Here is a 20,327-nt window from a genome sequence, read left to right on the forward strand (position 1 = left end):
TCTTACCTAGTGTTCATTTATAATTTTTCCATATATTTTACCTTGTTATCTTCATGTTGTACCTAATAAGAAAGATAGATGATGTACCTCCAATCTTCTTCCTCCTCCTCCTATAAATTACTCATGTATTTGCAGTGCCCATGCTCAATTTGTTGCACAGTTTAGTTACATTCAAGTTGGTTTCTTAGTAGGCGTTTGGCCCTAGATTCCAAATATTTTTCACCTTATTTGGAATTTATGGAGTTGGAGCTGAAGGTGGAATTGTGTTTGGTTGTACTTTTTGCAAAGAATATTCGGGATAATGTTCTTGCTCGAATGTACTTAAATACAACTTCAAAAGTGAAAAGTGAGTTGGAAAACATGTTACGTATAAGTTGTTTTCCAAATTTGAAATTTCATGGCCAACATTGGTTTTCAAATAAAGTGAAAAATTGTTCTAGAAAAAACTGAATATTTATATGGCCAAACGTGTCCTAATCTGAACCCTAACATAATTATCTAAGACAATAATGTTCAATATGGATCCCAAGTCCTACTGAACTACTCTGCAATCAGACTCTTCCTTTCTCGAGTCAAATCTTGCGTGTTCAAGCTTTGTTAGCTCATTATTACTACTGACTAGGGGTGTACAAAGCAAACTGACAAATCGCACCAAACTGATATAATCCGAACCAAACCGAGAAAAAAATCCGACTAATAGTTTGGTTTGACTTGGTTTGATTTTAAAAAGAAAAACCCGAACACTATTGGTTTGGTTTGGTTTTAACTAAAAAAAGTCAAACCGAATCAAATCAACCCGACATTACATTTATAAAATTTCAAACATATTTTATACATAAAAATATTTATGTATAATGTAATTTATAAATGTTTCTTTAACTTTTTCATAGTTTTTTGTTCTTTTAACATATTATTTTAAGCTTGGAATTAGAATTTTGAATGATCCAATAAGTTTTATAGCCTAATGATATTAGTAACTCAAATAAAGCTCAACAAAAATCAAATCAATACTAATGCTAACAAAAGTAATTCATATCTAACACTGGAATGACAATAATGTTTATGTATTCTTTAGTTTTATATTAGTTTAGAAAGTGAAAATACATTACTTAATTTTATTTTTCTTTAATAACTAGTCATGTAATTAATACTTATTAGCCTTACTTATTGTAGCATAACTTAAGATTTTTAGATTATGATCATTTTCTACATGCCTCATAAATTAGCCGTATTTATTGTAGCATTACTTAATACTTTTAGATTATGATAATTTTATTTTATGCAATTTTCGTTGAATATTTTAGCACAATGTCATCTCTCATCTCACTTTTTGTGTTATTGTCTTAATAAATATCTTAATTAGATAGTCGTATCTTACTAGGACTAAAGAAATATTTGAAGTACAAGTTATATGCTTTGTATGAAGACTTTACCGGAAAAAATCCGAAAAAACCGAGCAACCCGAAAAAACCGAGAAAACCCGTGGTTGAAAAACCTAACTTTTGTTGGTTTGGTTTGGTTTATAGATTTAAAAACCCGAGCAATTGGTTTGGTTTGGTCTTTCGAAAACCCGAACCAACCCGGTTCATGTATACCCCTACTACTGACACCAGGACGTATATATGCAATCGTTTCCAATTTTCAACTTACTTAAACTCACATCACGTCTTAATTTTCCTTCTATTTTCTGTTTCTTCAACCCCTGGAAGTATTGTCGGAATGGCCCTAAATCTTACCAAGGCAATAACAAACCAACATACCCAGCGTAACCAACAACATCGTATTCTTTTAGTTATATGTTATTAAGAGCATCTCTTATATAGTCAACCTATTTTAAGCAAGTGGGGTAAAAAAATTGGGTCAGGTTTAGGATGGATTGGATCCTAAATAAATTTAGTTGTCATGTCATTAAGTAGGTACCGGATTATGGAAGCTAACTAAGTTAAGTTAGATGACTTTTGAAAAACAAAACAAAGTTAAGTGATTTTGATGGCCAATTATTATAAATTGAGCGATCATTCAGGCATTCAACTTTCAAAACAAACACTAACCCTCTGTTTGGATGGTTGTTTGCCGCGGTTCATTAATGTAGTATGGTACGTGCATAAGTGTTGTATTGTATTATCTTTGTATTAATGAACACAATGTTTGGATAGACCAGTATCGTATGTTGTGATTTAATAACATTTGTATTATTTGGTTTTCATATGGCATCTATAATAACTTGTAAGTTTACTAAAAATACCTTAACTCTTAATTAGAAATTAGTTTATATATATTAATAAAACTCGGGTAAAGTATAAAATAGGAACTTTAAAAAATAAGTAGGTAGTGAGTGGGGGTGGTGGAGGGGTAGGTGGTGTGAGGTGGGTGGTTGTGGGATGAGGGTGAGGGTAGTGGCTGGTAGGGTAGGGGTGGGGTTAGGTGGTGGTGGTGTGAAATGGGTGGTGGAGGGGTGGGTGGTGTGAAGTGAGTGGTTGTGGGATGAGGATGGGGGTAGTGGGTGGTAGGTAGGGGTGAGTGGTTGTGGGGGTGGGGTTGCGTGGTGGTGAGGGGTAGTGGGTGGTTGTGGGTGGTAGGGCGGGGGGTGGGGTGGTGGTGAGTGGTAGGGTGGGGTGGGCTGGTGGAGGGTGGAGCGGGGGTGGGGTGGGGTGAGTGGTAGGGTGGGGTTGATAGTGGAGGGTGGGGTATAATGAAAAAATACGTAACCACGAAAAAATCACCAAAAGTAGTTACAAAAAGTGAAATTTTTCATGGTTATGTAACCATGGGATGAACCACGGGTTTTTAAGAACACCATACAACATAATTTTAAAGAATAATAAAAATAAACATGATTTCATATAAAATCATACATTAATGAACCACGGGAAACTACCATCCAAACTGGGGGTAAGATGTAAAAAAGTGAAAAAGGAGGTCTTTAGGTCAACAACATTTCAGTTATGGCACACAAAATAGAGAAAAAATTAAAATAACATATGAGGGGAAAATCTATCTATTTCAAAATATAATATAATTTTGACTAAATAAGAAAAATAACTATTATCAGCCAAAATCCAGAAGGTCCGTAAAATTATACTCCTACTAATAATTTTCAAACACACGCTGCTAATAGTTCTTTAAGTCATGCCACTTGGTAAAAAGTTTGAGAATACAGCGAAAAACAAAAAGAAAAGAAAGAAAATTGTTCTGTTACTTCCACGAAAGAATATCAAAACCTGGTGGAGGAAACCCTATTGGAGTCTCATGCAAAACGATGCAAACCAAGATGCCACGGTCAATTTTCGATGCAAAATTCAAGCTTTAAAATTCCTATTCTGCCGGCAGAACTCATCATTGAAATCCTCTCACGGCTACCAGTGAAATCCCTCTTACGATTCGGGTGTGTTTCAAGACCATGGCGTTGTTTAATCTCTAGCCGTAAATTTGCCAAGACCCATCTAAACATATCTGTTAATAACAAGGACTGCACCCACCATAGACTCATCATGAGATTTGTTCAACCTCACCACAATCTTATGGACTGCTCCGCTAGCTCTTTGCTTTATGACTCGGTTGCTAGGACATTTCGCTTGGATTATCCTATGAAAAATCCCCGTAAACCTGTTTTGATTTTGGGTTCTGTTAATGGGTTGATTTGTTTTTCCATTCATAAAGACTTCATTATCTGGAATCCATCAATTAAGAAGTTCAAGAAATTTCGTGATCCTAAATCTGGTTACCATTTCTTGTATGGTTTTGGAATGATCAGCTTCATGATGATTATAAGGTTGTGCGCATTCACAGCACTCCTCATCATGATGAGGTCAGAATATATAGTTCTAATACTGATTCATGGAAAACTATAGTAGATGATCGTCAATATCAGGGGCTATTTACAAAGTCGGAGGGTATCTTTGTGAATGGAAAGCTTCATTGGGCTAATTCTCCTTCTTAGGATTATCATTCATATAATGGTTGGGGCATCACTTCTGTTGATGTGACTGATGGAAAATGGGGAAAAGTGGAGAAACCCTCTTATGGAGAAGGAGATTGTGATTTAACGCTGTGCGTGGAAGTGTTGGGAAGCGGTCTTTCTGTTTTGTGTAATAATCAGAGCATTCAAACAGATGTGTGGATTATGAAGGAGTATGGGGTTAAAGAATCTTGAACAAAGATGTATACCATCAATCGTCTTCATGATCATCAACCTAAGGGATATCAGCTTTTTCCACTCTTTTGCATGTCAAATAAAGGTGAAATCTTGTTTGAGGGTAATCAATCAGCTTTCATGATTTACAATCCAAAAAATGACTCCATCAGATGTCAAAAGGTTACCAACAATTATTTCTTTTGGGACGCAAACATCTATATTGAAAGCCTAGTTTGGCCCACCTGCTAGAAGGAAACGATGCAAACACAAGGTGCGACAAATATGAAGGCTAAAATAGCAATTAAGGATGCAACAACTACAAAGGTTGAAAAAGCTTAGATGAAATCGGCCTAAAGCTAAATTATAATAATATATCTTAAATCTGTTTAATATAACTAGTCACTTAGTACGTATATTGCACTCATTATAAGATAAAACTTAAATATAAGACAAGTTATAAATTAGAAATTGAGTATGCGAAAAGTTAGTGTCGCCTTTCATGTTTTCGTAATTGTAATTTATGACTATATTATTCTTATGACATAAAATCTCTAGCTTCACAACGAACATTTGTTTTAATAATATTTATTTATATTATGAAGGGCTTTGAAGAACAAGCTAAATTACCTTATTTTGATGATATTGGTATATTCACTCGACATATGAGAATCTAACACATTATATTGTATAAACAAGGTGTTGGGTTTTGAGCATTTTAAGTGCTACCATTAAAAGTGTCTAATGGGGCTTCATTTCCCACGTTCTTTGGCTGAGTGTAGCCATAAGTTTCTTTGTACTCTTCTCACCTTTATCTCATTATTCTCCCACATTCTTATAAACCTAATACCCCACTAATTCATTCTTTCATCCAATAGTCATCCTTACTTTGTGGTGTGTAGAGAATTATAGAGTGCATGAAAAAGTGACTTAAAAGAGAGAGTTTTATTTAGTTAAAAGAAGGTGTTCTTATGGTGGAGCTTTGGACTCTTCAACTAGTGTGGAGTTGTTTGAGTCATACGACGTTGACGGGCTGTTGTATCTTGGAGGGGACAAGTCAGAGTTATAAAACCTGGACCAGTGAAGATTATGCCGCGGTGGGCTTGAATCTCTTTAAATAGAGCGAGATATCCGCGTCTCAGCCTGAAGAATATTTATTTTTTTATTCATTTTTGTTCATTTTATTTTTCAACTGTAATATATTGTTATTTGTGGTATATTCACCGACAAAATGGTATTCTTTTTTATATATATATATTTATATATATATATATATTATTTTCTTTTGGGCTAAAACCAAGCTTTATTGATCATAAGTAACGTTACATAGTAGAAGTTGAACACAAGTGTTCAGCACCTAAACATAAGTGTGCAGCTCCCATAGTAGTACAAGACAACATAGGGAAAGTAAAAGACGGAGGGTTAGTAGGTAGTAGTAAGGCGAAATCATCCATTAAAGCCAGAGATTTTCTATGTTTTGCCAGTGCATCGGCCACTCCATTGCCCTCCCTTGGGATGTGGCTGAAGCTTGCAATTTGTAGATCATCCATGAGCAACCTGTCAGGAGGAAAGCATTTGTGAGTATTTTGTAGTGGGATTCTTAAGAAGATGGAGAAGTACTTGTGAGTCTGTTTCGATTAGTATCGGAGTCAATTTGTTTTCAGTAGCAATTTGTAACCCAAGCAGCAAAGCTTGGAGTTCAGCATAGATTACAGTGGTATGATACAGGGGTTTCATATAGCCAACAATCCAATGTCCGTTGTGGTCTCAAATGACACCGGTCGCGCCCCCTTTATTTGGATTTTTGTCAAGAGCGCCATCCGTATTGAGCTTGTAAGAACCAGGTGGCGGAGGGTGCCATGTTGTTGGGGGTCGTGGAGAAGGTGGCGTTTGAGGAGTGGATCAATAAGGTAGTAGAATTCTAAAACTTCAAAGATAAGGGTAGAAATGGGCGTCGTTTCAGCGGGTTTATGGGGGAGGATTTTATTACAGTTGCGCCATAAATGCCAAAAGGCAAAGGGAAGAAGATGCAATTCGGTGCTGAGATGGTAGAAGTTAGGTGAGTCTTTGTTGGAGAATTGCAGGTGACATGGAACCATTTCATATAGTGGTTTAGTGGAGGAGAAATAGAGAAGTGATGCCAAAATTGAGTAGCGATGGGGCAGTGAAACAGGATATGGGGGAATATCCTCATGGTGGTGATTACATGAGGAGCAGGTGGCATTAGATCGAATTGTTATGCAGTGTAAGTATGCGTTGGTGGGAAGCTCAACATGAAAAATCAACCATAGAAAATATTTGATCTTGTTAGGAGATATAAGTGTTGTAGAGCAACTTTTTGATAAAGGAAGGGAGATCAAAAGATAGAGCAACAAAATTCCGCAAGTTATTGGCAAAGAATTGATTAAGCTTAAGGGTTGGTTCATGTCGTAACAGGGGTCCTGCAATAAGCTGTCGCAACAAAAGAGCCGGATAAATCCAATTATCTGTCCAAAGAATGATAGATTCACCTGTGGCTATGTGCGATGCTATTCCTTGTTGACAAATGGGGTTGGCACGAATAATGGATTTTGGCACGAATAATGGATTTTCATATGTAGGAATGATGGGATTTTTTATGAAGAGGTTGAGAATTAGCAGAGTTGGAGCAGTATTTAGCATGGAAGAGTTGCGATCAAGGAGTAGTTGGATTGTGCTTGAAAAGCCACGTGAGGCTGGCTAGTAAGGAGAGGTTTTTGTGATACATTTTAGGAATGCCAAGACCACCTTCTTTTTTTTTCGGGAGGAGACAGTGTCCCAACAAACAAGGTGTAGTTTACGGTGGTGAGAAGTAGAGCCCCACAGAAAGTTACGTTGCAATTGTTCAAGGCTGCGAATTATTTTTGGAGGAAGAAGATTGAGTTGCATTGCGTAGGCAGGGATTGTGTTGAGAGTGGAGCGTGCAAGAGTAGTACGTCCAGCAAGGATAAGAAACTAGGTTTTCCATCCCTGTAGACAGTGTTGACACGACCAAGTAAGTATTGATAGTCAGCAGGGGCGGAGCTATAGTGTTACACGGCGTTCGGCCGAACCCAGTAGCTTTTCCGTACACCCTATGTTGTAGAAAATCCAGAAAGTATATAGAATTATTTACATGCGAACCCACATACAAAAGCAAGTGTACGGTTCAGTGGTTAGTGCGCGGCTTGCAAAGCCCTTCTATTTCCAGAGATCTTGGTTTGAAACTGGTCGGTTTCATCTTTTATAGTTCTTTTTTGCTATATGCTATCTCTTTTTTCAGAAATAAAGCAAAATAGCTCACTCCTGCATAAGTGTTTCCTAGACTCAACCAACTCCTAAGCTTTTTTCTTTCTTTCTTATACGTAGGTTTTTTTATTTTAACAAAACAAAACATAAAATTGATAATTGAAAAATAAAAAAAAGCACCATCTACACTAAACAAAACATCCGACTGTTGGGTTTCTTCATAGACGCTCCAAGTTAAACCCAAAATTTGATTGTCAAAGAAGCTAAGAGTTCTAACTTTTGTTGATCATCGGCTCAAGCTTATGCTTATATAGTTTTTAAGTAGTTTGCTGCTTTTTTTTTAATATAAAATATTGGTACTTATTCGTTAGTTTAGTGGTTGTTACACATAGCTTGAGGTCATTGTCCTGTCTTAAAATGCCAAACCCCCAAACCTCAAATCCTGGCTCCGCCTTAAATAGTCTGTCGTGTTGGATTGAAGATTAGTCATGGAAAAACCAAGGTATTTCCCAAAATGAGTTGATGTCGGCATATTGAAGATGGAACTTATTTGATCACGTTGATGCAGGCAAGTGTTATATAATTACTATTTCATGTTGAATCTTATTCCAGTAACTTAATTAAAAAAATTATCCTTTTCTTCCGTACATATGTCTAAATAAAATTGAAATCATTGCTAAAAGAAAATTGGAGGGAAAAGGCTAAATGTCGTTGAAGTATGGAAATGTTGAGTGAACTTGCGAACAACATAGGCAATATTTGTCATCATGTAACACCTTTGAACAATTTATCATCAAAGGCAGAATGAAATGACACCAAAAATACAAGTGAATAATTGAAAACACACATGGTCACCTATCTGGTAAAACTTGTGAAGTGAACAATTTAATTTAATAAGATAGGTGGACTAATAAATTTTGCCCGACAAAACTTGAGGACAATTGAACAACACAAGTATGATTTTTTCATTTGACAAAATTTATGAACAATTTAACTGTATCAAGTTTTGACTGTTTGGCAAAATTGGTGAACAGTTGAACAAACATAATTTTTCAGCTTTTCCGATTGTGTAACACCAAGTCTATGTTTTCAAAACTTCCTTAAACGAGGACAAGATATAAGCAATTGCCTCAAATCATATTTGTGCAAGTCTCCCCGTATGTATATAAATTTATTCCCAAAGTTTAAGTAAAATCGGAGTTCGACAATAGAAAAGTAAAATGGAAGATGATTTACTTTATTTTCTCAAGACAAAACATAGTTAAGAAATTAGTACATAATAGAGTACAACATATAAGAGTTTTCATATCCAAACTTTTGCAAAAATTAATGGAACAAGCTTCAGTAGATGAAAGTCATATTTGACTTTATTAACTATTACTGTAAACATAATAATATTCAATATAGATAGATAATGAACAACTAATACACTATTCCAGCCTCCTCGCAAAAAGATGTAGTAGCAAACAGGTCATAATTTAATTGACTTAACTTATAAAATAATTTTCAGCAAATAAGTCATTTCTTATGTCTGATTATCAAAAAATATTTTTCACCAAGGAGGGAAACGGGTTCCTTTATTTTTGGCATAATTCATATCATTGTTCCAACCAACGCTTTAACATCATCATTATCCTATACTAATATTATTATCAACTTCTAATAAGTACGTAGTTTTTTGAATTTTTACTCTGTAACAAAACATGAATTTTTGTTAAGAAAATATATCTTTTAAATAAATTATTTTTCGAAAAATATTTGTTAAATCTTGGTTAGTTGCTAACAAATGGATTCGGGTCGGAAATATATTAATGACCCGACCCGAAACCAGGAGTATATATAAATGTTAGTGTTGAGTTCTACACTCTACCTGAAAAAAACAAACGTTCGAATTGGAAATCTCGAAAGAAGGAAAAATGAGACCAAACATTGTTTCTGAGGTACTTTTTTAAATCACTGTTACCAAAAATTAGATCTACAAGTTGTATCGAAATGCAAATGTTAGGGTTCTGATTGAACTTTTGAAAAGTAGTGGGGGGGTTTTAAAGAACAAAGAAATTGCTTGATTTTTGATATTTGAATATCTGATCATGTCATTTATGGAGAAATAGAGTAAATTGAGGTTATTTTTTAGCATTATTTGACAATTATATGGGATTATGTTAATTTTTTTTGGTCATGTAAATTGCAATTTATTGAGGTAGTTTTTTTTTTTGGGTCATGTAATTTATTGAGGAGCTATTTTTAGGAAATGGGGTATTCTGTTGACTGTAAAAATGCTTGATTTTTGAATCTCTGATCATGACATTTATGGAGAAATAGAGTAACTTGGGGTTATTTTTTTTAGCTTTATTTGAAAATTATATGGGATTTTCATGATGGGAAAGTTAGTTTTTTTTTTTTTGGTTATGTCATTTATTAAGGGACTATTTTTGGGAAATAGGATATTCTGTTGACTGTAAAAATGCTTGATTTTTGAATTTTGAATCGCTGATCATGTCATTTATGGAGAAATAGAGTAATTGAGGTTATTTTTTTAGCTTTACTTTAAAATTATATGGGATTTTCATGATGGGATTTTTACCCTTTTTTTTTTTTTTTTTTTTTTTGGTTATGTTATTATGAGGGGCTGTTTTTGCGAAATGGTGTATTCTGTTGACTGTATGTAACTATGGCACGTGCTATATAGTTTGATGATACAGTTGGAAGTTATTGTGATTTATGAATGAGTATGTATTGATTTCCAGTACAGAATATCCGTAATGATGGTGGCAAGTGATGTCTGCAATTGCATAGAGTTCTCTCCTTTTATTGCATGAATCTTTTGACTTTATGCTCTCCTAGTATGATCGATTTCAGATGTTCTTACAAAAGTTCTCCTGGAAACTTTATTCAATAACTGTGTTCTTTATATTCCTGTACTCATATACGTGATTATATCACTGTAAGGCTGTTGTGAGAACAATAAGCTTTTTATCACTTTTGGAGAATGATTATTCCTCTTGTATTTGTTAACATTTATTCCTTAAGTGATCCATTATAGTAATTGATTGTCCGGTGATATTTCTTGTTCAATCTGTTCTTTTTATTACGACTCTTATATCTATCTTTTCCTTTGTTCAAAAAAATTCTATTAGCTCTCTGTTTTTAAGTTTAATTCTGAAGCAAAAAGTGATATTAAGATCTAGGACTACTCGAGTTATTAGAGCCACCATTTTACTTTTATATTCTATTGATAAGAAATGTGTGGATAGGGGCCGTTTGCATTAGAGAAGGTTGCCAAAGTAGGTGTTGCGGTCTCGCATGTAGGTGGCGGGGTGGGCATCGCAGGGACTAGTCGTGGAATGGAGAAGTCGAGGAAGGTGGAAGGCATAAGTGGCATATGCGAAGTTGGTAGAAAGCAAGGATGAGGAGAGACGGACGAATAGGGAAAGATATAAAATTATAAGAGGCAAAGCTTGGCGAGTTACGGCAAAGCCGGCGACTTTTGAACCGGCTGGCCCATGCGGAACTAGAGGACAAACGCGCGGACAAGAAGTTATACACGGACTAGCGAGCGAGAGGAGAGGCGCGTGACTGGATCAAGTGAGTACGTCAAGGACGAAGACGGCAGAGTGCGTGGAGGATGGAGTGCCAGGTAGACGGAGATGGCGGTCGTACTTCGCACAAACTCTTAAAACAAAGAAACGAAGACACGTATGTTCAGAATTTGGAGAAACGCCTTCGAATGCTCTCGCAATTTGCCCCAGGTGTGTAGGAGTATTAGCCGGGATGCGCGAGGACGGCGGCGTGCCTAATGAGGGTTGAATTTATTGGAAGTACGCAGGCAGGGTTGGTTTGGGTGGCTGATTGGGTTGTTTAATGTGCAGGGCTGGTTTGGAGTAGGTATTTGGGTTGTTTAATGTCATTTTTAAGACGGCGAAAATGCGAGGAATGGAGGAATCTGATGATTTCTTTGTACAAGAATAAGGGTGACATTCGGTACATGGCTGTTAACTTATAGGGGTATCAAACTACTAAGCCACACCATGAAGGTTTGGGAGAGAGTGGTGGAGATGAGGGTGAGGAGATGCGTGTCTATCTCCGAGAACCAGTTCGTTTTCATGTCGGGCGTTCGACTACAGAAGCCATTCATTTGGTTAGGAGATTGGTGGATCAGTATAGGGAGAGAATGAGGGACCTGCACATGGTATTCATCGATCTTGAGAAGGCATACGACAAAGTTCCAAGGGGTTCTTTGGAGATGCTTGAGAGAAGGGGTACCACATTTGGCGTACACCGGGCGATCGAGGACATGTGTGGGGAGCTAAGGCCGGGATAAGGATAGTGGGAGCAGACTCTGGAGCATTTCAGTGGTGATGGGTTGCGCCTGGGGATCGGCTTCTTATCCCATTTTTTTATTTGCCTTAGTGATGGATGGACTGACGCGACAAATCCAAGGTGAGGTGCCATGGTGTATGTTATTTGCGCATGACGTAGTTCTGGTTGACGAGACTAGGGTTCGGACATGTGCAGAGGAGAAGTACGGATGCCCCAGTGCGGAGGTGTGAGAGGTTGGCTAGGGTTGGTTTTAGTAGAGGCAGAGGTATGTCGAAGAAATATTGGGGAGAGGTGATTAGACAGGATATGGCATAAGTCTAGCTTACCGAGGACATGGCCTTAGATAGGAGGTTATGGAGGTCACAGATTAGGGTAGAAGGCTAGCAAGTAGTTTAGCGTTGTCCTACTTAGTCTTAGTATTATTCTTGTATTTTTTTTTTATTTGGCCTTCGATTTCTACTACTTATCTGTTGTTTCTTGTACTTCGATTATCGTACTACTATATGGTAGTTACTGCTTCTTTGTTTTTTTTCCAGACGGCTTCTTCATGCTTTTTACAGTATTTTTTTCATGTCTTTTATATACTGCTTGTCCTTGTGCCGAGGGTCTACCGGAAACAATCTCTCTACCTCCCAAGGTAGAGGTAAGGTCTTTGTACATTCTACCCTCCCCCGACCCCACTATGTGAGATTTCACTAGGTATGTTGTTGTTGTTGTTGTATTCTATTGATAAGAAGCAATTAGAGAGAATACCTTCTTAGCTTAGCCATTTGAAGGGTCTTTCCATCAATGAAGGGAAGAAAAAGAGAACTTGTACTCCACATATTCCTACATCAAACAATTAAAATGGCTCATATTTCTTATACTGCATAATGTCTAGCTTGGACATTGAAAGCAAGATGAGTATCGGTGGGAAAATAGCTTTCATCTGGACTCTCACCTGTTTCAATTTGTTTGTAGGCGGGATTGCAGACAAGGATGGGACAGTGGTGGGAAGGAATTCCTATACTTACATCTGCAGTGGTGGCTGTTTGTGGGGTAATTTACTTGGTTTGCCTTTTGGTTGGGTATGACTCGTTTGCTGAAGTATGCTTCTGGCCGTCTGCTGTAATTTCTCGATTTCAAGGTACACAGTTATCTATAGTGTTAGTCATACATCACTTTTGCTTGTTAAGAAGAAATCCTGTTAAGCTGCATTCAAATTGCTCTATTCTTATCTGGAAGATAAATTTGATGGAATTTTTTCTACTGAATTTGGGGATAATTATGCATGGATTTGCTTAGATCATTGATGAGTTTTTTTTTTTTCTTTTTTTTTTTTTGGGGGGGGGGGGGGGGGGGGGGCTCTCATGGTCAATTATTTTAGTCGTTCGCTATCTCTTTCTGTAAGATTTTGGCACCTTCCTCTTTCATGTAATTTTACTCATCTCTTCTCGTGCATTTGCCACACGGATACTCAAATTTCAGGAAGACACTATCAAACCTTTGCAAACTACTTTTGATAGGTTAAGGGCAAACACTGATTGAGGAGTTAGAGAATTAAGGCTAATTGCACCTATTTTTAACTGGCATCCTTCTAGGTTACCGTAACTTGTAAATTTGCTGGGTGCTATATATGCTAGTTTATGCCTAAGAGAAAGGTAAAGAGCTAGTATTTTCCCTAGGATGAGGACAAAAATGGCAATCAAATATTTAATATGGATATAGCAGAGGAACTTGGGTTTCATATGAGGATTTGGAATGTATCTATTTATGCTCGTCACTGAAGTTAAATAGGAGCTAAAGTTTGTTTCTAGTTCTAACTCTTAGGTCTCCTCAGTTGTGTTTGAGAACACTGATGTTCTCGAAGTCCATTAAACCATGATGTTTGAAATTATTTAGCAGTCTAGGCACAAGTTTGTTTCTAGTTCTAACGCTTATATACTGATGTTCTCGAAGTCCATTAAACCATGATGTTTGAAATTATTTAGCAGTCTAGGCACAAATTATATACTACTACTACATAAACCACAAAAAAGGACAGCCTGGTGCACTAAGCTCGTGCTATGCGCGGATCCGGGGAAGGGCCGGACCACAAGGGTCTTTGTACTACATAAACCATGTATAGTAATTTAAGAAGCATTATTAAGTTTGTAAAGAACAGCTATATTTGAACAACTGATGAGAAGGGATTATGATGTGAGGTTTGCTTACTTTATTCGTTTGGGATGAACAGTAATAATCTTTGACTTACTATACATGGTTTAAGACTCACTTATAGCATCTCAATGATATGTTTCAATACACATAGCTTGCATTGCCTTGATCTGATTAGCATCCGACGGAAAAGCTTGGCCTATGGAATGAGTTAATATTTCTTGCTTAGTTTCCAATTCAGATACATAATCATTGTAATAACTCTCGTATTTGTCAACCATTATTGATGAATCACGTAATTCAACTTTGATTTGCTTGCTCTGTAGTGCATGAAAGTCTTTTTTGTGGAGCTATAATTTTGATATCCTGTCTTTCCTTATCATTTTTAGCATAACTTTGTATCTTAGTTGTGTTGATACTGATTTAGTTTTTGTGTTTCTGTTGCAGTTTACAGGATTTTCACCTCAATTTTGTTTCATGGTTCTCTACTGCATGTTCTGTTTAATATGTTAGCTTTGGTCCCTTTGGGTTCTGAGCTGGAGAGGATTATGGGATCTGTGCGCCTGTTATATATAATTGTTCTGTTGGCTGTTAGCAATGCCTTAGCCCATCTTCTTATTGCATTGTTGGTTGCGCATAATCCCTTTCATCCTTATCCATATTTTATGGACGAGTGTGCTATAGGTTTCTCAGGGATCTTATTTTCAATGATTGTAATGGAGACAAGTCTAAGTGGGGCCCAAACTAGAAGGTTTGTTTGCTTTCCTGAATTTGCATCCCGTTTCCTCTTTTCAAATCATTAAATTATGATTTTTCCTCGCTTCCTTCCCTTTGTACAAGTTTGGAATTTCTTGTATAAATCAAATGATCTTGTATATGTACGTCACATATGAGCACCGATAATTTGCAAAAAACTGTTTGACATTAGATTTGTTGTCTGGTCACATTAGATCAATAATGAGTTGTTGAAATCATGTGTTTGTTAATGTGAGTTTTCCTTTCTTTTGCAGTGTGTTTGGGCTCTTTAATGTGCCTGCTAAATGGTAACTATTTGCTTTCTGATAATTGTACGTTTGTTTTATGTTTTGTATTATGCGCATCTTATGCTATAATATTTTGTTATTTTTTCACTAGGTATGCATTGATCTTACTGGTGGTGTTTCAGCTTGTTATGACTAATGTCTCCTTACTTGGACATCTTTGTGGTATTTTGTCTGGATTTGCATGTAAGTGACTTCCACTCTGCTGGACCCTCTTCAAGTTCTCTAAATTCTGTCCCGTGTCATTTGTGGTATCATGAATATTATGTGCACAATCTTTACATATTAATTTTTGTTTACCTATCTTATAATTTTTTTTTCTTTTTTCCTTCCGTTTTATTGATGGTACCAGATACATATGGATTGTTCAATGTTTTAATACCTGGGACTTCTTTCTTCTCGGCTATTGAATCTTCCACTTGGCTAGTAAGTTCTCCAAAGAAATGATAGTAAGATATTCTGATATTTCTCAATTTTTTGGACCACTTGTGTGCTCAACTTTGAGGTGCAAAGATATGTGAGTGCCACCCTTCTGATTGACCTGGCTTGCTTGTTTGCTTCTTTACGTTGATGCTTCACTTTCCGCATTGGTTTGTTGGCATCTTGTAGACAATTAATTCTTAAAGAGGACAAAGAATAAGTTAAGCCTATGATCAGGGTATTTGCATGGTAAATGGTCACAAACAGAGACATCACTAATAGCATGACAGGGAATGGATGATTTAATCCAAACTGGTCCTGTGGTGTTAACCAAGCAACGGGTGTAGTGTTTGCACCTACAAGAAATCATAGGCTCTCTTTTCTGCTGCTCCCTCGGGTAGTCCGTCCTAGGCGACGACAATGTCGTTAAGTATATTCTGCTTCCTTAAGTCCTTGTGCTGATGCTATGTGTTCTCTTCTCTGAAATCCAAAACTAAGTGTTTAGTAGGCCGTATTATTTCTTTGGTTCATTTTTTTCTCAATTGGTAAATGTAAAATTTTACTGGAATAGCACTCAAGAGAGTGTACAAGAACCCTAAGAGTTGATAATAGAAGACCCAAAAGATAACCAACTCCTCGAGAGATAAATTTATAGATGTCGAAAAGAATCCAAATTTTAAGGCATTCTCATGTGCCCATGTACAAGTAAGGTAAGTGATGTATCTTTTCTCCCTCTTGATTGTCAAACCGGTTACGTTCCTTTGGGATGTGTGCATTCAACTTGAACAAGAGAGAAATTGTGCTGCTCATTATATCATTATATTGGAAGTTTGGATCATTGTAAACCATTTTTAGTGGTTGAGCCATGCTTTTATAAGGCACAAAAAAACCCTCGGCCACCTCTCAATTTCATTTGTTTGGTCTGATGCACTTCAATAACAAAGTGAATTTTGCCAAAATACTTATATATCTATCTTTTGGGCAGTCAACTTGTGTGAGGAGACCAAAGTTTATAATGTGCACTGGTGGTAATGGTGCAGGATACCTACCCACACATTCAAATCAAAATGTGACCTCCAGGTGGATCCTGTTCTTAGCTTAGTAGAATATTACTGATTTAATCTGAGCATGTGCAGTAATAGTGATGTTTCTTCCTTTCAGAAGTGGAGTGCTTTCTGGAAATATTTGGGAGAACCTTTCTTCGTGGATGCCACAGAGAGAGAGCTCTGCTCAGGTATCTCAGATTATCCAGACTTACTTATCTGACTGGAAGATAAACATATGAGTGTTGGATTGATCTGTCCTTCCTACTCTTTGGAAATATAGTACATGCATGAAACTGTGTTTGGAGATTTTTGGGGAAGAAATATATGAATAGCAGTGAGAAAGATGGTAGATAAATCACAGAAAATAGATAAATAAAATTTGACAGAATGGAACACTATACTTGTTTGATTTCAATGCTGGTGATGAGTAGCTTAATGAGTAAGAATAATATGTCTAGTTATCTTTGTGACTGTTACCTTTGTACTCCATATTGCAACCCTGTAACTTATGAGAATAATTGCACAACCTGCTCAAAGTTTCATGTTATCACATTTATAGGTAATTACCGGAGTAGTGATTGAAATTAACAAAGGTGGGGTTGGGGTGTAGCTCAGGTGGTGTGAGCCCCTCATCCTTCACCATGTGGTGAGAGATCGAATCCCATGGATGTAGTATTCCACCTATGGGCTGTGAACAAGGGGAATTTAATGCCATTTTCTATCCTGTGTATTGATGAGTTCCAGATATGTATTAACTAACCCTTCTCTTGCAAAATTCTCTACTACATAACTGCTTAATAATCACTACGTACTTAGCTCTCTTGTCTGTGTGCCCTAATATATACATAAGAAGAAAAAGTCTATTGAAGTCTATCAAGATATTAACTTGTTCAAAATGCAGCCGGCGGCGGATGATAGCAGGTTTCCTGGGAGAGGAAGAACTCTTAGTTCTCAGACCACCGCTGGAAATCATGATTCAACGTTACAGGCGAGGCTCCTGAGTGGTAGTAACAGCCCTGAGCGTGTTTCACCTACAGCGACAGTAGGTGGAGAGCGGAGCTTAGCTGGAAGGTGCTAGACACAGACTGTTGTTACATGCTAAATTGTTAATAATCATATTGATTTTGTATTTGTCCAAGTCATCTGGTGGTGCACCAAGATAGATATGTTTTTAATTGCATTTTCACGTGCTGCTGCCTTACATATACTGCTCTTGGATTGAATGAGTAGCTTGGACTACAAGGTGTTTAAATTGGCCGATCCAGTAACCAAGTCTAAGTTATATTGCTACTGATAGGAAAAGCTGGAGTTTCTTCAATGTGTTCACAAAACTACAATTCTCTTACACTGTATAGTTTCTTCTGGATTTTCTGATTTCTATCTAGATCAAAGTAGAGCCTCCAATTACCATTATTTCCTGGCATTCTTATCACGGGTTGAGTTTGATAGCTCAACTTTTATTGTTAAAACCGAAGAGCTTGGTGTCTGTGATTTGCTCTAAACACAGTTATACTTTGATTCTTTGTGACATCTCAGACAATCAGCAGTAGATACTACCGCTGCAGCTACCAGACCGCTAGTACAGCAGGTATATGACCTTGACTTGGACACTTGCTAACTGTTTATCCTTACCATTATTAATGCTAAAAATTATCTTTATCTTTGACTATAGGACTCCATTCCCTCAGATGAAGCGATTCAGAAACTTGTTGCAATGGGTTTCGAGAAGGTACAGTTAGTTCGAATGCATCATTTATCATTCAGGGAACACAATTCTTATCACAGCTTTCTGGGATTAAATTAACTTCTGGCTCATGAATGCGCTAACAATCTTGATTTCTCAGACACAAGTGGAAGTTGCACTAGCAGCAGCTGAAGGGGACTTGAATGTTGCTGTGGAAATTCTGAGCCAACAGGTACTTCTATTCGGGTATTATTATCCCAGGCATAAAGGGGCTAATTCTTAACGATTCTTTCTAACGTCTCATATGCAGAGTTAATATAAAATGAAATCTTCAGATAAACATCAACATTTGACTCACAAAGCCGAGGCTCTGCAAAAACTAGTGATCTGATTGCTTGAGCCCTGGCCATTTTCCTCTTTGTTGTATATATTTGACAGAAGTTACACAATTTTTACAGAGATGGCCTTATGTGTGACTCTCACCTGACCCACTAAAACAGAGATTAATTGTATACCTTTGTGATTTTAGATGCTGTAATATCAATAAATCATTTCTCTCTTTTCTTATCCCTCCATCCAATGTGGGGATGGATTTTTTTATTTTATTTTATTTGCATTTCTGTCTAAATGTCTTTCTTTTCCTCCGAGTTATAGGTTAGGTATTCTCTTTTTCTAACACAGGTTGTACTGTACATTACAGGAGCAATTTTTATCTTGTTGGGAAGAATAATGTGCTTTAATGTTGTCACTGACTACGAGTCTAGTAGGCTAAAAGGTAAATACTTACCCGTATCGTGATGCCTACACCAAATCAGTGAATACACGACATGTCTTCATAAGCGTGGTTATAACAAAATCATACTATACCTTTTCACCTTAAATTGCTATTTAATCATGGTAAATTAGTATGGTTTCATATAAACATTCGTGCGGATAAGTTTTACCAAGCGAAACTGTTAAATAAGCCCCAGGGTTTTCGTTCCATGCGGAAAAAGATAGTGCAGATGGCAGTGTATGATCAAATCACACATCATGAGTTTGAATCTCCACAGTAAACCAAGCTTGCTATTTAAGTAGAAAAGGTTAGAAACAGGTATACACTATTCACTGAGTTTTGAATATGACAGATTCATTAATAAGTGAATAACTGCATAATGAAATGATTTTTTCCACGTGAAGATATTTGGCATCTCAATCATTAATGGATGATGTAGCCTTTATATTAATCCTTGTAGCAATAGATTGCTAAGTTAGTTTTAACATTACTTCATGAAGTCTCTTGGCGTGAAAACTTTCCAGTTTGGATTGTCAATGAGGCTTCCTACTGCTTTGTACAATTGATAGTGTTTGATTTATGCAGTATCGGTTTTGTTGGGGGGAAAAAAAAAAACAATATTCAAACTAAACGCAACCTTAAAAGATTTTTCCTTTAAAAATAACAAAGGAAGCAACTCCCAAATCAGTTGACCAAATATTTTGTTGCTCCTAATATGTAAGGTTCAAGGTTCACTTATCAACTGGTCCACATGATGACGTGAATGGGCCATAAGTTAAGGCCCCGGGCCATAATCCGCAGAGATGCGGGCTCAGTAATGGGTTATGCTTCATGGGCCTCGGAGTCCAATCTCATATTTGAGGTTGGGCTGAGACGAGGTGGAGCCTTATGACTCCGGCCCAGAAAGCCCACTTGGCCATTATATAGTTATTCACGTGGTCTAGTGTAATTACCTACTTAGACTAACTGAACGGGGCTTACGAATTACGATCATGTGGTCATCTCTTTTTGTTTTCTAACATTTCAATTTGTTGAATAATTATTGGGTAATTGGCATTTATGTCCCTATTTAACTTTTTTCGCAGGACTTATATTTTCGCTTCACAATATCCCGTAAAGTTATGCCCCTCGCCCTTAAAGAACTAATGTCCCCGCTAGACATAAGTCGTTAAGGACAAAAATTAAAGACCAACCAATTTGAAGGACAAACCGTGCAATTTCTTCATAATTATTGCTTATTGATAATTATTTTGATAAACTATATATCGTAAATATATTAATTAGTTGTTATATAAGATACTCATGTTTAACATATTTGGAGAAAAAACATAATTATGAGATTTGAAATTTCTAATAGGGATCTTTTTCTTCATTAATCTTTAGGCTGTTTTTCCTATTCTATTTCCTCTTTTCCCTTTTTGTAATTTTGATGTTTTTTAAATATATGAATTACGATAAGCTGAAGTTTTAAGAAAACCATGCTGTTTGGCTTGTACATCGTGTCAAAATGCCGACGTTCATTTTCGCA

General features: G+C 36.6%; 1 protein-coding gene and 1 pseudogene across 1 annotated transcript; both read left to right on the top strand.

Annotated features, from left to right (window-relative positions):
* Window positions 1-2,993: 2,993 nt before the first annotated feature.
* On the top strand, window positions 2,994-5,229 carry LOC132050847 (F-box/kelch-repeat protein At3g23880-like; annotated as a pseudogene).
* Window positions 5,230-9,101: 3,872 nt separating this feature from the next.
* On the top strand, window positions 9,102-18,583 carry LOC132049386 (rhomboid-like protein 15). The gene is made up of 13 exons (XM_059440154.1): window positions 9,102-9,318; window positions 12,659-12,824; window positions 14,282-14,585; window positions 14,845-14,877; window positions 14,969-15,060; window positions 15,227-15,300; window positions 16,280-16,374; window positions 16,456-16,528; window positions 17,242-17,411; window positions 17,877-17,928; window positions 18,013-18,069; window positions 18,185-18,256; window positions 18,335-18,583. The coding sequence occupies exons 1-13, from the start codon at window positions 9,295-9,297 to the stop codon at window positions 18,338-18,340; spliced, it is 1,218 nt and encodes a 405-aa protein (XP_059296137.1). The 5' UTR covers window positions 9,102-9,294; the 3' UTR covers window positions 18,341-18,583.
* The last annotated feature ends 1,744 nt before the right edge of the window (window positions 18,584-20,327 follow it).

Source organism: Lycium ferocissimum, chromosome 3 (assembly GCF_029784015.1).
Source record: "Lycium ferocissimum isolate CSIRO_LF1 chromosome 3, AGI_CSIRO_Lferr_CH_V1, whole genome shotgun sequence".
Classification (NCBI taxonomy): Eukaryota; Viridiplantae; Streptophyta; class Magnoliopsida; order Solanales; family Solanaceae; genus Lycium; species Lycium ferocissimum.

Excerpts from the sequence above, each read along its gene's own strand:
- LOC132049386 (XM_059440154.1), top strand. The coding sequence starts at position 9,295 with ATGAGACCAAACATTGTTTCTGAG. Across the intron at positions 14,878-14,968 it reads TTTAATGTGCCTGCTAAATG|GTATGCATTGATCTTACTGG; the intron begins GTAACTATTTGC and ends TTTTTTCACTAG. Across the intron at positions 17,412-17,876 it reads GAGCGGAGCTTAGCTGGAAG|ACAATCAGCAGTAGATACTA; the intron begins GTGCTAGACACA and ends GTGACATCTCAG.